The sequence below is a fragment of the Sminthopsis crassicaudata genome, chromosome 2 (genome assembly GCF_048593235.1).
Source record: "Sminthopsis crassicaudata isolate SCR6 chromosome 2, ASM4859323v1, whole genome shotgun sequence".
NCBI lineage: Eukaryota > Metazoa > Chordata > Mammalia > Dasyuromorphia > Dasyuridae > Sminthopsis > Sminthopsis crassicaudata.
In genome coordinates this window covers 437,908,737-437,921,826 of record NC_133618.1, presented here as the reverse complement: position 1 = coordinate 437,921,826, position 13,090 = coordinate 437,908,737, and the positions used below count along the sequence as shown (strand labels likewise).

Sequence of the window (13,090 nt, the reverse complement as noted above, 5' to 3'; positions counted from 1 at the left end):
CTTTTATAAAGGTAGGAGTTTCCCCATATTCTGCTGCCACTAGGAGTTGTATAAATTGATCTGTGTATTCTCATACCACCATTTCCATGTTAAGTGATATGAGGACTAGAGATTCTGATGACCTAGACTGGAGAAAAGATATGTCTTTGTGTCCAATCATGAAAGTGATGACAGAATAAATGGCTTCTTCCAGGACCTCTAGTGATGGGAAACTCACCATCTTTCAAGATAGCCCATTCTGCTTCTGGATAGTTCTGCTGCTTAGGAAATTGTCTCTTATATTGAAACAAAATTGAGTTCATTCACTATAACTTCCTAGTTCTGTTCTCTAGGCCGAGTAATTCTTTCTTTAAACATTTTAACATTCATATTTTAATAAAATTTTGATTTCCAAATTTTCTCCCTCCCTTTCCCTTACCTAAGATGGTAGGCAATTTAATATAGGTTATATATGGCAATATGGACAATCATGTAAAACCTATTTCCATACTCTAAACTACCTTTCACATCATAGTTCTTTAGATCTTTAAAAAATATTTTAACTGCTCCTAAAATTGGAAAATGTGGCTTCAGACAATGATTAAGGACTTGCCTGATTCTCGTAGCTTCTGAGTCCTGTTCAGTGTTGGCTGTTGGTATTTCCTGAAAATGGCATCAAGTCTATATTGTCTGGTGCCCACTTCTATGCTGATCAAGTCTATACAGCCTCTATACAGGGATGTGCCAGAGTCAGCTCTAAACACCTAGTCAGTGGTTATATTGTTGTTGCTGCTGTTATTTTGAGAGGCAAAGTGACTTGCCCAGGGCCACACAGCTTTCTAGCTGTGTTTAACAAGTGTTAAATGTAGGAGGTCATAGTTGAACTCAGGTCCTCCTGAATCCAGGGCCAGTGCTTTATCCACTGTGCCATCTAGGTGCTTCCCCAATATTTAAATTTACACATGGGAGTACTAACACCTTGGAAACTGAAAAGTGCCAAATATCGAGGTTTGATTTGTTGTTTTGATCATTGTGGAGACTTAAGAAATTGATGGAGATTTATGATGTAGATTAAACTAAAAACTGTATATGTATCCATCCTCCTCTGTTCCAAGACCCTGGTTGTTAAATATTTAGTAGCACACCCCTGCCTGTATCCCTTTAGCCTAAAGAACAGCAATAATATGGCTAAGAGTATGGGCAGCATGGTCACAGAATACTTCTTATCAAATGGCTCCTCCTCAGAGATTCTCAAGAGATGCAACTAATTTATTGCATCCAGAAAGCTTACTGGCTAGATGAAAAGTGGGGCTGGTTACCTTGGAAACGAGGCTGGCCCGATAGGCTGCCAGGGCCTTTAAATATTCTTTCTTTGCAGCTTCGGTTTTCCTCTTATAGGCCTGAAAGAAGGAAACAAAGAATAGCTGTCAGTGAGAGGGGCTGAGTGAACGCCTGCCTTACCTGAGCACAAATGTGGTGCCTGCTGTACCTCCCAGAACCCATGCAAGGTTATCAGTGAGAATTTGGGAGGACCATCTTGTCTCACCTGCTTGTAAATTCCATGACAAAGAGTCTCAGGATGTCCTAGCTCAGATGAGGTCCCTTCTGTCCTCCCAGAAGTCTGCCTCCTTCCTTCCATGTGCACATGATATCTCTGAGCCTCCCTTGGTGGCACAGGAAGGGGTAAGCAGACTCCCTTTCTCACTAATCAATAATCACTCTCTTCTGTTCTTTTCCCTCAGGGTCTTAACTTCAGTAGTAGCAAGAATATTTTTTGGAGTGAGAATTCCTGGATTCAAATCCAGCCTCAGGCCCTTATTAATTATGTGCTATAATAATGATAGTGCCTAGTGCACAGAGTTGAAATAACAGTTGTAAAATGTTTGCAAATTCTTAAAATTATGAGTTGTTGATCTACCTTAATGACTGTGGCTGTAGGTAGTTACAGTTTTATCAGGTTCCCTTGTCCTTGTCAATATTTCTCCTTCCTGTGGTCACGTGGACTCCTATAGGACAGTTGGCTTTTAGCCTTCTGAGAATGCATGTGTGCCCCATATACATACATACACAATACATATTTGGGAAATCAAGTGCAGGCCGTGCCCTGAAGAGCACCTGACTTTAAGCCATCCCTGATGGCTGCAGACATGGAATATGGTGAGCTCAGAGAGGGAAGTGAGACTGTTCCCAGAGTGGCCCCAGGGATCACAGATTACTGCAGGAATGCAGTTTGGATTTTACTTAGTGAAATGAGGGTTCTTGGTTCTGGCCTGTTTCACTCTTTATAAGTTGTATGGTCTTGCGTCAGTCCCTTGTTCCCAATGAGCCTTAGATTTCTCAACTGTAAAGTGAGGAGAATTACTCCTGCGCCCTCCTGTTTACACTGTCTCTATCTGGCTTGTCCAGGGTTGCTTGCATATCGTCTCCTCGTCCCCCCAGAGTATAAGCTTCTTGAAAGTAGGGACTGTGTTTTTGTCTTTCTTTGTATCCACGGGGCTTAGGGCAGTGCCTGGCATATAGTGGTAGGGGCTTATAGTTGTCTCTTAACTGATAGCAAATGTGAAAATGATTTGAAAGCATAAGTCAATGTGAAAAATTATTTCACAGTTCTTGAATCTCTGTTAAAATAGTTCCTTCCTAGGATTGGGTCTGGGAATTTCCTTAATCATCTAGGCCCAGGATCATGCTACACATTTGTATCCTTAGGTTTTGTGGAAAGAGTGCTGGATTTGAAGGCAAGGTCCAAAGCCTAGTTAATTATGATAATCATGACAACAATATCTACATAATACTTTACAATATTATCTCATTTTATTTTCATAACAATTCTGGTAGATGTTATTATAATTCTCATTTTACAAATGAGGAGATCAAGGTAGATAGCAAGTAAGTGATTTTCACAGGCTTAGGGCAATTATTAAGTCACTGAAGGTACTTTGAACTCAAATCTTCTTCATTTCAATCCTCTATCAACCATACTACCTTGCTCTGCTATTTATTACCTGTGCATTTTTGGATATTTAATCTCTCTGGATCTTAGCTTACTTTGTTTTTTCCTCTTCTTTTTCTTTCTTTCTTTCTTCCTTCCTTCCTTCCTTCCTTCCTTCCTTCCTTCCTTCCTTCCTTCCTTCCTTCCTTCCTTCCTTCCTTCCTTCCTTCCTTCCTTCCTTCCTTCCTTCCTTCCCTCCCTCCCTCCTTTCCTCCTTCCTTCCTTTTTTTGGTAGGGCAATTGGGGCTACATGACTTGCCCAAGATCATACTAGGAAGTGTTAAGTGTCTGAGGCCACATTTGACCTCAGGAAGATGAGTCCTCCTGATTCCCCACCTAGCTCTTTCTAATAGCCCAGGACCTGCCAGTGTAACTCAGAAGGCTGGCTGCCTTCACCTTAACACCTGGAGGAAGTACTCAAGATAGTGAAGAAAAAGAGAATGTTATTGTGTTGATCTTATTCTGGCTCCATTGCTCTTGAAGGACCAAGAGTATTGCTGAATTATTGGGAGATTGTTTGATCCTTTAAAAATTTTCATTTAATTTTTTTAATTAACAAAAGTCTATTTTCTTTCCTTCTCTTCTGCTCTTCCTATTCCTTACCCTTATTGAGAGAGAAAAAAAAGGTTATAAAACTATGCATAAGCCTTGCAATAAAATTCCCATGTTGTCCACGAGGGTATATTTCCTTTAAGAAGGCCGGGCTTCTTCATCTCCCCAATACCAGGCTTCCCTTCCATCACTGCCTCTTGTATGAATTTCGGAGGCTCCATAGGGTTTCTGTGTGGGGGACTCAAGCGTGTGTATGTGTGGGGTACTTCTGTCTTTGTGTTGTCTGGCAGAGGGGAAGCTCTGTGGAGACTCTTTTGGTCTCTCTCTCTATGGGTTGCAAGGAAGAGAGGTGGAGGTTTGCTTGTGATAGTATCTGGTCCCAAGATCTGCTGATTAAGACAATGGAAAGTCTTTGCCCGAGGCTTGCCGTTTCTTTATAATAAGAGCGCATTTGTAAGGAGAGAGGGGCCTGCCTGACAGCCAGGCTGATTTTTCTGGCTGTCCCAAATACTGAATCTCCTTCATTCAAGTGCTTATACATAAGGAGGGGTGCTTATTTGGTGGCAAATTCAGTGAAGGAAAGGCTAAAGGATAATTTGATCACACTGGAAGATGGAGCAATTCATTCTCTCTACCCCTGCCAGAGAATCTAGCCTCTGTCCTCAAAGGGGGTTTACAGGATAAGCCCCACGGGTTACTGGAGCCTGAGAATGTTTGCTGGGGGCAGAGGTGGGGGAAGGGAAACTCTACATTGTGGTATGGGTTGGAGGCAGGGGAGGTGTAAATGCCGCAAGGAGGAAGTGCATACCTCCACCCCACTTTCCCATGTCAGTCAGTATCACACTGGGATGGCTTGGCCATTCATTACTCCAAGATCCTTCCCAGTGGGCCAATGTCTCCTGATACAAGATTGGTTGGTATGGATTCTCTCCCTGAGAAGTCATCAATAAAGTGGTAGGGACATCTACTCATGAGAACTTTTCCTGAGAGGAGCTGAGGCTCAATTCTTCCTCTGTCAGGACAAGGGCCTTTTGGGTCTTTGGGGAATCCAATTCCCTGAGTCACAATATTGATGACAATTTTTAGCTGGCTTACCAATCATAAGAACCCAGATGGGATAAAAAAAATTAGATACAACTGAACAAGAACAAGAAATATAGAATTTCTGCTCTTTTCCTCAAAGGAAAGCTCTGTATGCCTGAGCTTAGAAGTAAAAATCAGGAGTGGTCTAAATTAAAACTTGTTTAATTGTTTCCATTTCCAATCAGAGAGCTACTCTTCCCATGGAACACTTATTGATAATGATATGTAAATTATACATTGAGAGTTGGAAGGAACCTTAGAGATTATTTCATTTAAACTTCCTCTTTTATATGTAAGAAAGCTTAGACCCAGAGAGATTAAGAGAAAGCAATACTTGACAACATTAGTCAGGAGAGAAACCTTTGGAGAAACCGCATGTCTGAGGGGCCAGAAAGGGTACTCACAATTATTATTCGCCAACTGGAAAAAATAATTATAAACTTGAGTAGTAGAAACTTACTGACTTTTAAAATATATTTTATGAAAATAAAGTGTGTATATTCCTTTACCCTTCCTCTCCACCAAACCAAATTGGTCTCCTTTCTGTTGGAGAATGGAATCTCATTGAACCCCTTCTTGCTTCAGTAAGTTTATTTATTTTTTATTTTTTTGAGCAAGTTTAGATAGAAGGGCCTGATATGAGACATGAAGAAGTGATTCCCTTTGCTCCCGATTGTAGGATCTTGACCAACCAGAGTTTTATTGTTTTTGTTGTTGTTGTTGTTGTTTTTTGTTTGTTTGTTTGTTTGTTTTTTACAATGCAGTGAAGTGCCAGGAATGATTTGTTGGAGAGGAGGCATGGTATAGAAGGTTTAAGACTTTGTTTTGGAGTCAGGGAGACCTGACTGAATGAATCCTGCATCAGATACTTGCTAGCTGTGTGACCTTAATGTTGCTTAACTTCTCTCAGCCTCAGTTTCTTCACCTACAAAATAGGGATAATTATAGCACCTACTTCATAGCACAGCATCAAATGACCCAAATGCCTCTTTTATTAGAGCACTCAATGGCCATTGACCTGCCTCTTCTCCCTACAGAAACCCAGCTAGACAGGGCTACCTTACATTTGCAATCTTTTCATTATTAACCTCTGCAACATTTCCTTATCTCAGTGTCCTTCTCTCCATTCAAAGAACTATAACCCTTTTGCAGATCGTCACCTCTCTTCTGCCTGGATTATGGCTGTAAACTTCTGATTGGTTTTCCTACCTCAAATTTCCAATTCATCCTCACTTAGCTGCCAAAATGATCTTCTTAAAGTGTGGGTCCTTCCCTGGCTTTCCATTTTTTGTGTATTTATTTCCTTTTACATACATTCTGATCTAGCTATCCTGGATTTTTACATACATGCGTACACACACACACACACACACACACACACACACACACACACACACACACCCTCTGCTTTTCTGAACTGAGCTTTCAAGAAAATTAGGAATTCTGAGAGGCAGAGATAAGAAAGGAGCACATCCTAGGCATGGGGGGAGGTTTGGGTTTTTTTTGCAAAGGTATGGAGATGAGAAATGGGGATTGAGGGGAAGGAACAGGAAGAAAGCCAGTTTTCCTAGATTATAGGATCTAAAAGAGAAACATGCTTGCAAGGGAAGGTTGGAGCCAGGTTGTTAAATGCCAGGCAGAGGGCGTTTCTATTCATATTGTATTGTACTTAGAGGTAATAGGAAGGCACTGGAGTTTTTGTGAGCAAGGTAATGACATGGTCAGACCTTTGTTTTAGAAAAATCACTTTTGGCAGCTGTGTGGAGGAGAAATTGGAAAGGGGGAAATTTGAGTTCTCCTTCCAGAAAGCAATTAAGGTGAAATTGTAATAGTCCAAGAGGGAACAGATGAAGGCCCAAACAAGCATGGTGGCTGTGTGAGTAGAGAGAAGGGCATGGATGCAAGAGAGATCCTGTAAGTAAAACTGACATGGCACAGGCACTGATTGGATGTATAAGATGAGGAAGAGGAAGGAATCAGGGATGACTAAGATTCATTACTCCCTTCACAGATAGGATAATGGCACTCTAAATAAATAGGGAAATTCAAAAGATGAGTGAGTTTTGGTGGTGGTGGTAGATAAGTTCAATTTTGGACAAGCTGAATTTGAGATGCCAGTAAGGCATCCCAGTTGGAAATGTCCAGGAGGCAGTGGGTGATGAGAGATAGGGACCAGATGAAAATAGAGATGAAAGTTAAATTCCTAGGAGAGGGAAAAGAGAAGGAAGAAGAAATGGGGATAGAAAAGGAAAGATGGAGAAGGTAGGGAGGAAAAAAGACTGAGAAAGAAACAGAGAGAAACAGAGGGAAAAGGAAAGAAAGGAGAGAGAGAAAGAGAAAAAAAGAGAGAGACAGAAAGACAGAGATTAGAAAAGAGAGAAATGGGGAGGAAGAGAGAGACAGGGAGAAGTGAGGGTCCTTCTTTAGTTTTCCCCTTTTTGTTTATTAATTTTCATTCACATACTCTCTGATCCAGATATCTTGGATTTTCACACACACACACACATACCTCTGTGCTTTTCTGAATTGAACTTTTGAGGAAATTAGAAATTCTGAGAAGCAGAGATGAGACATATGGTTGGAGTGGTCTGTGTAAAAGAAGAGACAGAGACACAGAGACAGAAAGAGAGAGAGACTCAGAAAGAGAGAAGAAAAGAGAGAGATGGGGAGAGACACACACACAGAGATAGAGAGACAGCAGAGATAGGAGAGAGGAGACAGACAGACAGAGATGAGAGACAGGCAGAGGCAGACACAGATGCTGCTCAGGACAAAAGCCTTGGTTAGCTGCCTCCACAGTTAAGGGCCCAGACTTAGATAATGATCTACCAAAGGAAATAGAGAAAGCGGTCAGACTCTGGAGGAGAGCCAAAAGAGCGCAGTGCTGTGAGAGCCCAACAGAAGAGAATGGAGGGGCGAGGAGAGCGCAGGCTACAACCTCCTATTCAGCAGAGGGGCCAAGAAGGAGGAGAATAAGAGAATATTGGTCAAATCTCCTATTTTGTCTGGACTCCCATTTCCCTGTAAAAAGAGGGGCTTGATCTAGATGTTAGGAACAATAGCAAAAGTGACTCTGGGGGCAGCCAGGTGGCTCAGTGGATAGAGCACCAGCCCTGAATTCAGGAGGACCCAAGTTCAAATCTGGTCTCAGACACTTCCTAGCTGTGTGACCCTGGGCAAGTCACTTAACCCCAGCCTCAGGGAAAAACAAACAAAAAAAAGTGACTGCCATTATGAGCGTAAGCTAGTCCCTGCAGGTGGGAAGGAAGGTTTATTCCCTCAGTATAATGTAAGATCTTTGAGGGAAGGGATTGTTTTCATATTTTATCTTTGTATTTTGTATTTCTAGCAATTGAGAGGCAGAGTGCTAAAGCATGTCTGAGGGCAGGCTTCTGTATGACCCCAGAAAAGTCACATAATTACAGAGTATAAATTTTGAAGATTCTGTGTTTCAGGAAAGGTGTCAGACTTTCTTAGTAGAGAAAGATCCTCACTGGGAGTTCCCCAAACCAATGAAATCATAAGTCTGATTTTTAAAAATCTCTGGTACCTAGCACAGGGCCTGGCACACAGTGGGCACTTTGTAAATCTTGTCGAATTGGAGTGAAATATCTAGATTATTTCACTTATTTCACTGTTCAGGAGGGCAAATTTCCTTCCCTAAATCACGAGGCAGTCAAAATAGAACTATATATAATATATAAACTATATTGCTAAGAATGCTAATGTTTGTCCAGAAAAGACCATGAAATCCAGGAATTTTGACATGAGCCCTGCATTCTGCTACTGCTGCTGCTGCTGCTGCCAAGAAACAGGGATGGGGAGATGAAAGAAGCTGCTGCTTGGGGCAACTGAGGAACAGAGAGGAAGTGAAGAGGCCACAGAGAAGGTGCTTCTAAATGCCTCTCTCCTCCTCCTTCCCCTTTCTAAGGCCTCTCTCTGTGCTTGGTTGGGGTATCAGAAAAAGGAAAGGGGAGTTTAGGGAAATTCTATAATCAAAATTCTTGGAAGTCCCCGAGTCAGGAGTCAGATACAATTTCAATCTGGAGTTATAACCTGGAAGAAAGTGTCAGAAGAGGAGAGACAAGAGACAGAGATAGAGAAGACAGACAAAGACAGAGAGGGAGAGAGAGATAGAGAGAGACAAAGACAAGGAGAGACAAAAATAGTGAGATAGAATAGATTCATAAAGAGATAAAGAGACAGAAAGGGGAAGTAGACAGGAAGATAGAGGCAAAGAGGGATAGCAGTAGAAAGAGACAGGCAGACAAATAAAGGGAGAGACAGAGAGGGAGAGAGAGGGAGAGACAGAAACAAAGAGAGACAGACCCAAGTGAGATAGACAAAGACACAAAGAGAGAAAAGGGGAGGTGGAGAAAGAAAGAGACAGAGAGAGAAGGGGAGACAGGGGAAGATAGACAAACAGAGGCAGAAAGAGAGAGAGACAGGGAGAGAAGGACAGAGAGAAGAAGGGAGAGAGAAAGAGAGACAGAGAGACAGAGACAGAGAGCGAGGGAGAGAGACAGACATAGAGAGAGAGACAGAAAGACAGAGACAGAGAGAGACAGAAAGAAAGAGACAGAAAAAGAGAGACAGAGAGAGACTGAGAGAGAGAAAGAGAGACAGAGAGAGAAAGAGAGAGAAAGAGGGAGAGAGAGAAGAGAGAGAGAGAGAGAGAGAGAGAGAGAGAGAGAGAGAGAGAGAGAGAGAGAGAGAGAGAGAGAGAGAGAGAGAGAGAGAGAGAGGAGAGAGAGGAAAGAAAGATGAGGTGGTTCCTTCAAGTAATTTCTATAAGTGCTTATGTGGAGTTAGAATATTCAATGAGCCCATTCCTGTGTATGATGACTTTGCTATGGAGTTCATACACCAAACAATATAAAGCCAGAGAAAGAACCCTGGATCAGAGACTGATCAAAGACTTTTTCTGACTGTGCTGTCTACTAGCTGTGGGCACAATGCTTTGGGACTCAGTTTCTTCATCTGTAAAATGAGAATGATACCTTACATACCTATCTCAAAGAGTTGTTGTGAGCCTCAAATTAGAAAACATATAAATTGCTTTACAAACTTTAAAGACTTATAGGAATGCCAGTTATTAATGATAATGATGTATTGCGATAATTATTAATATCCCTAAAATTGGGGTGCCAATTGTTTTATAAATTGTAGAGTGCCAAGAAAATAGGAATGTTATTGTCATTATCCTTGGTAATACTAGAAGAACTTCACACAGCCTACCAGGGAAGCTTTGGTGCTAAGGATGACAGCCAATAACCAGGCCCTTTCCAAGTTTTTGTTTAAATATTGACACAACAGTTTTCTTTCCAAATAAATCACATTTTCTCTTAGGGATTCCAATTTCCAAAGTATTAAAAGGACTAAAGAAAAAAAATATTTTCTACTCAAGTCTGCTCAGGTACATGAGATATACACATACATATCCACCACAGGAGAATATTATTATGCATTTATAGCCAGAAGAACTCTTAGAAGCTATCTTATAAAACTCCATTTTACAGACAAGGAAACTGAGGTCCCAGAAAGGTCAAGATTTGCCCATGGTTAGGAATAAATGGAAGAGTCAAGATTTGAATTCAGGTCCCATGACTTTAAATTCAATCCTCCTCCTACTGCATTAGTGAGGTAAGTGTATGCATCTATATGTATGTGTACACACACACACACACACACACACACACACACACACACACACACACACATACACCCCTATGGTGGGGAATCTGAATCAGAGACATTATTAGTGTGAGGGAACTCCCAATATGGAAACTCCCTCCATCCTGGGAATCAGGGATTCCTCTGAGAGACTGTTAGTTCATGGTCTCCAAGGTCTGTTCCAGCCCTAACTCCACGGCCCTGCGGGTTTACACGAGTGTGTTTATTTGTGTACGTTTGTGTATTCATGTGTGCACATCTATCTCTGAGCGTACGAGTGTATACTTCCATAAAAAGGAGTCTGCCAGGCGTGACTGCCGATTTCCTTTCCTTATTTGTAAGCAGTTGGAGTCATTAACTATAATGGGGTGGGGGAGCTGCTAACATGGTGAGTGATTGTGATTGTGAATAAAGATAGATATCCGAGCTCCAAGAAGCATGTGTTGGAGTCATAATCTTAACACCCCCTGTCTCAGCAAAACAGCAGAGACATTATACCATAATGAAACGTTCGTGTTTGATAACCAGCTAATTAGAGGAGACAATTACCCTAAACCTTGCTGACAGAACCCAGAGAACATGCCCTGTGGTGCACCCCACAGCCGGCTCTCCTTCACTCCGTCTCCAAGCTGCTCTTTTCCCTGACTCTAATAGTTTGTCTTAATTTCTTCTTCAAAGGATGTACAACGTCCCGGGTCAGTGAGGGGATAGAAGGGGGCCATCCAGAAGAGATGCTCTCCTGCAGTCGGGTGTGAGTTCGGGGGAGGCCCTTGGAGATCTCTTACCTGGCTTCCTACCCCAGGTAAAGTCTTCCCTCTGCTTCCCTGACAGGGGATTACTTGGTTACTGCTTTAACACTTGCAGTTGGGGAAGTCACTACCCCACAAGGCAGTTCATGCTACCCACCACAGGGTACAGCTGGTTCTGAAAGAGCTATTTGTTTTTGTAAGCTCCATCTGCTCTCTGGAGTTCCACAGAATGTCTTAATGTACTTTTGCTGTTATACAAAAGCTATTTCCTTTAGCTAGGTGCTTCCTGGCTATTTCTAGACCAAGTCCCTCTTCTGTCTCCTTAGGGTAGGTCCTAGCTGAAGAAGCAGGGGTAGGGGCCCCAGCCTTATAATCAGAGGGCTGGATCTCAGCTCGGCCTTGTGACCCTGGCTGAGCCACTTCCTTTCCCTCTCACCATAGTGGCCCTCTCCTTTCAATCTGCCCATGTTCTTCCACAACTGGGTTTCCAGAACTGCAAAAGGGTGGCAGTCATCCTTGCAGAGCCTAGTGCAACTGTTTTGACCCATAAAGGGTTGTAGACTTAGGGGGCTTGATCAAGGATACCCTCAGAGAGGGCTCTGATGCTCCTGGTGTCCAGGAGCTTCAGATGATCTTTCAAAACCTTTCTAACTTTTCAGTCTTGCCAGCTAAGTTCTGGCTAGAATCTGCAGGAAGCTCTTTCCAATCCCCCTTAGTACTTTTCCTCTTCTGGTCATATTCACTTTTGTACATAGCTCATTTATACATAGTTGTTTACACGCTGTTTCTCTGTGAGCTTCTTGAAGAGAGGGATTTTCCCTCCTTTCTTTACATACCCAATATTTAGCATAATTCATGCCACATAGTACCTAGGTGCTCCATAAATTTATGTGGATCTCCTGTCTAGCATATAGCAGGTGTTTAATAAATGTGTGGTATCTGGATCATAGGAAGTGTTTAACAAATGGATAGTAACTGTTTTGTAGTCACAGGGTGGAACTACTCAGCATTGCATCTGTGACTTCAAAGTACAGTGTCTTTCAGGGTAGCTACTCTTGCCTGCTCATAAGATAGGAAAGATGCATCTGTGGGGTACCAGAGGTGCAAACTTTATTTGGTATTTGAGCTTATTTACTAGTTTTACTCTACACAAAGCCTGAATTCAGATGGGAGCTTTTGACACTAGCTATGTGTCGTGGAACAAATAACTTCTTTCTGAGCCTCAGATTTCTCATCAGCAAAATATTGCTTTTACTATTTAAAGTCAGGAATCTTATGAGATTTTAATGATAATAATAATGAAAGATATATTAAATAGTGCTTGAAGGACATAAACACTTTAATATATGTTATCTTTGTTTTTTGGATTGTCTAGGAAGGCTTTATCAAATTCTTTAAAATGTTTACATTGGAAATCTTTATACATATACTACTGCAATGGGACTGGGGGGAGAAGAGAGAGAATTAACAAGCAACTGGGACAAGACACATAGCCCTGGTCTGCTGGGAAAAACTGGGGGCCTTTCTCAAGGCTTAGGAGGAATGGGGCAGGGAGACCACTGAAGTCAAGGGTTAAATGGCACTCTGCTTTTGTAGACAACTAAGGTCAGATTTGTTCCTATTGAGTGGGATCTTTCAGCAAATACCTTGTATATATTTTATCTCATTTGGTTCTCACAACAACTCTATAAGGCAGGTGCTAATTATTCCCATTTTTCAGATGAGAATACTGAGGCTCAGACAGGTTACTGTTAGGAAAGCCCCTCATAAACATTAAAATACTATAAAAAATATATAATATATATATAAAATATATAAATACTAAAAACACTTGTATTTACAAGTGTTTTTTTTAATTACTGAATTCTCCAATGGTTTCTAAAATACACTCTGCTGCTATTACAAAGGGGAGAAGACAGAATGATAAGATGGGGAGTGGATGTGACCCCAAGGATGTGATCCTTGCCCAGGAGTGAGGGGCAGGCAAAAAGAAGGGGGGGTCTTAGAATAGGTGCCCTTGAGCAGCATCCAAGGACGGGGAGCTCTTTAATCCAGCATCCACAGC

General features: G+C 41.8%; 1 protein-coding gene across 5 annotated transcripts in view; it reads right to left on the bottom strand.

The window, feature by feature from the left end:
• The window catches only part of TOX2 (TOX high mobility group box family member 2), a 307,223-nt gene that overhangs the window by 10,297 nt on the left and 283,836 nt on the right, over positions 1-13,090 (bottom strand). For all 5 annotated transcript variants that reach the window (XM_074292384.1, XM_074292387.1, XM_074292386.1 and 2 more), the window contains one exon: positions 1,299-1,379. In XM_074292384.1, the coding sequence (XP_074148485.1) occupies positions 1,299-1,379 (81 nt within the window). The remainder of the gene's footprint in view (positions 1-1,298; positions 1,380-13,090) is intronic.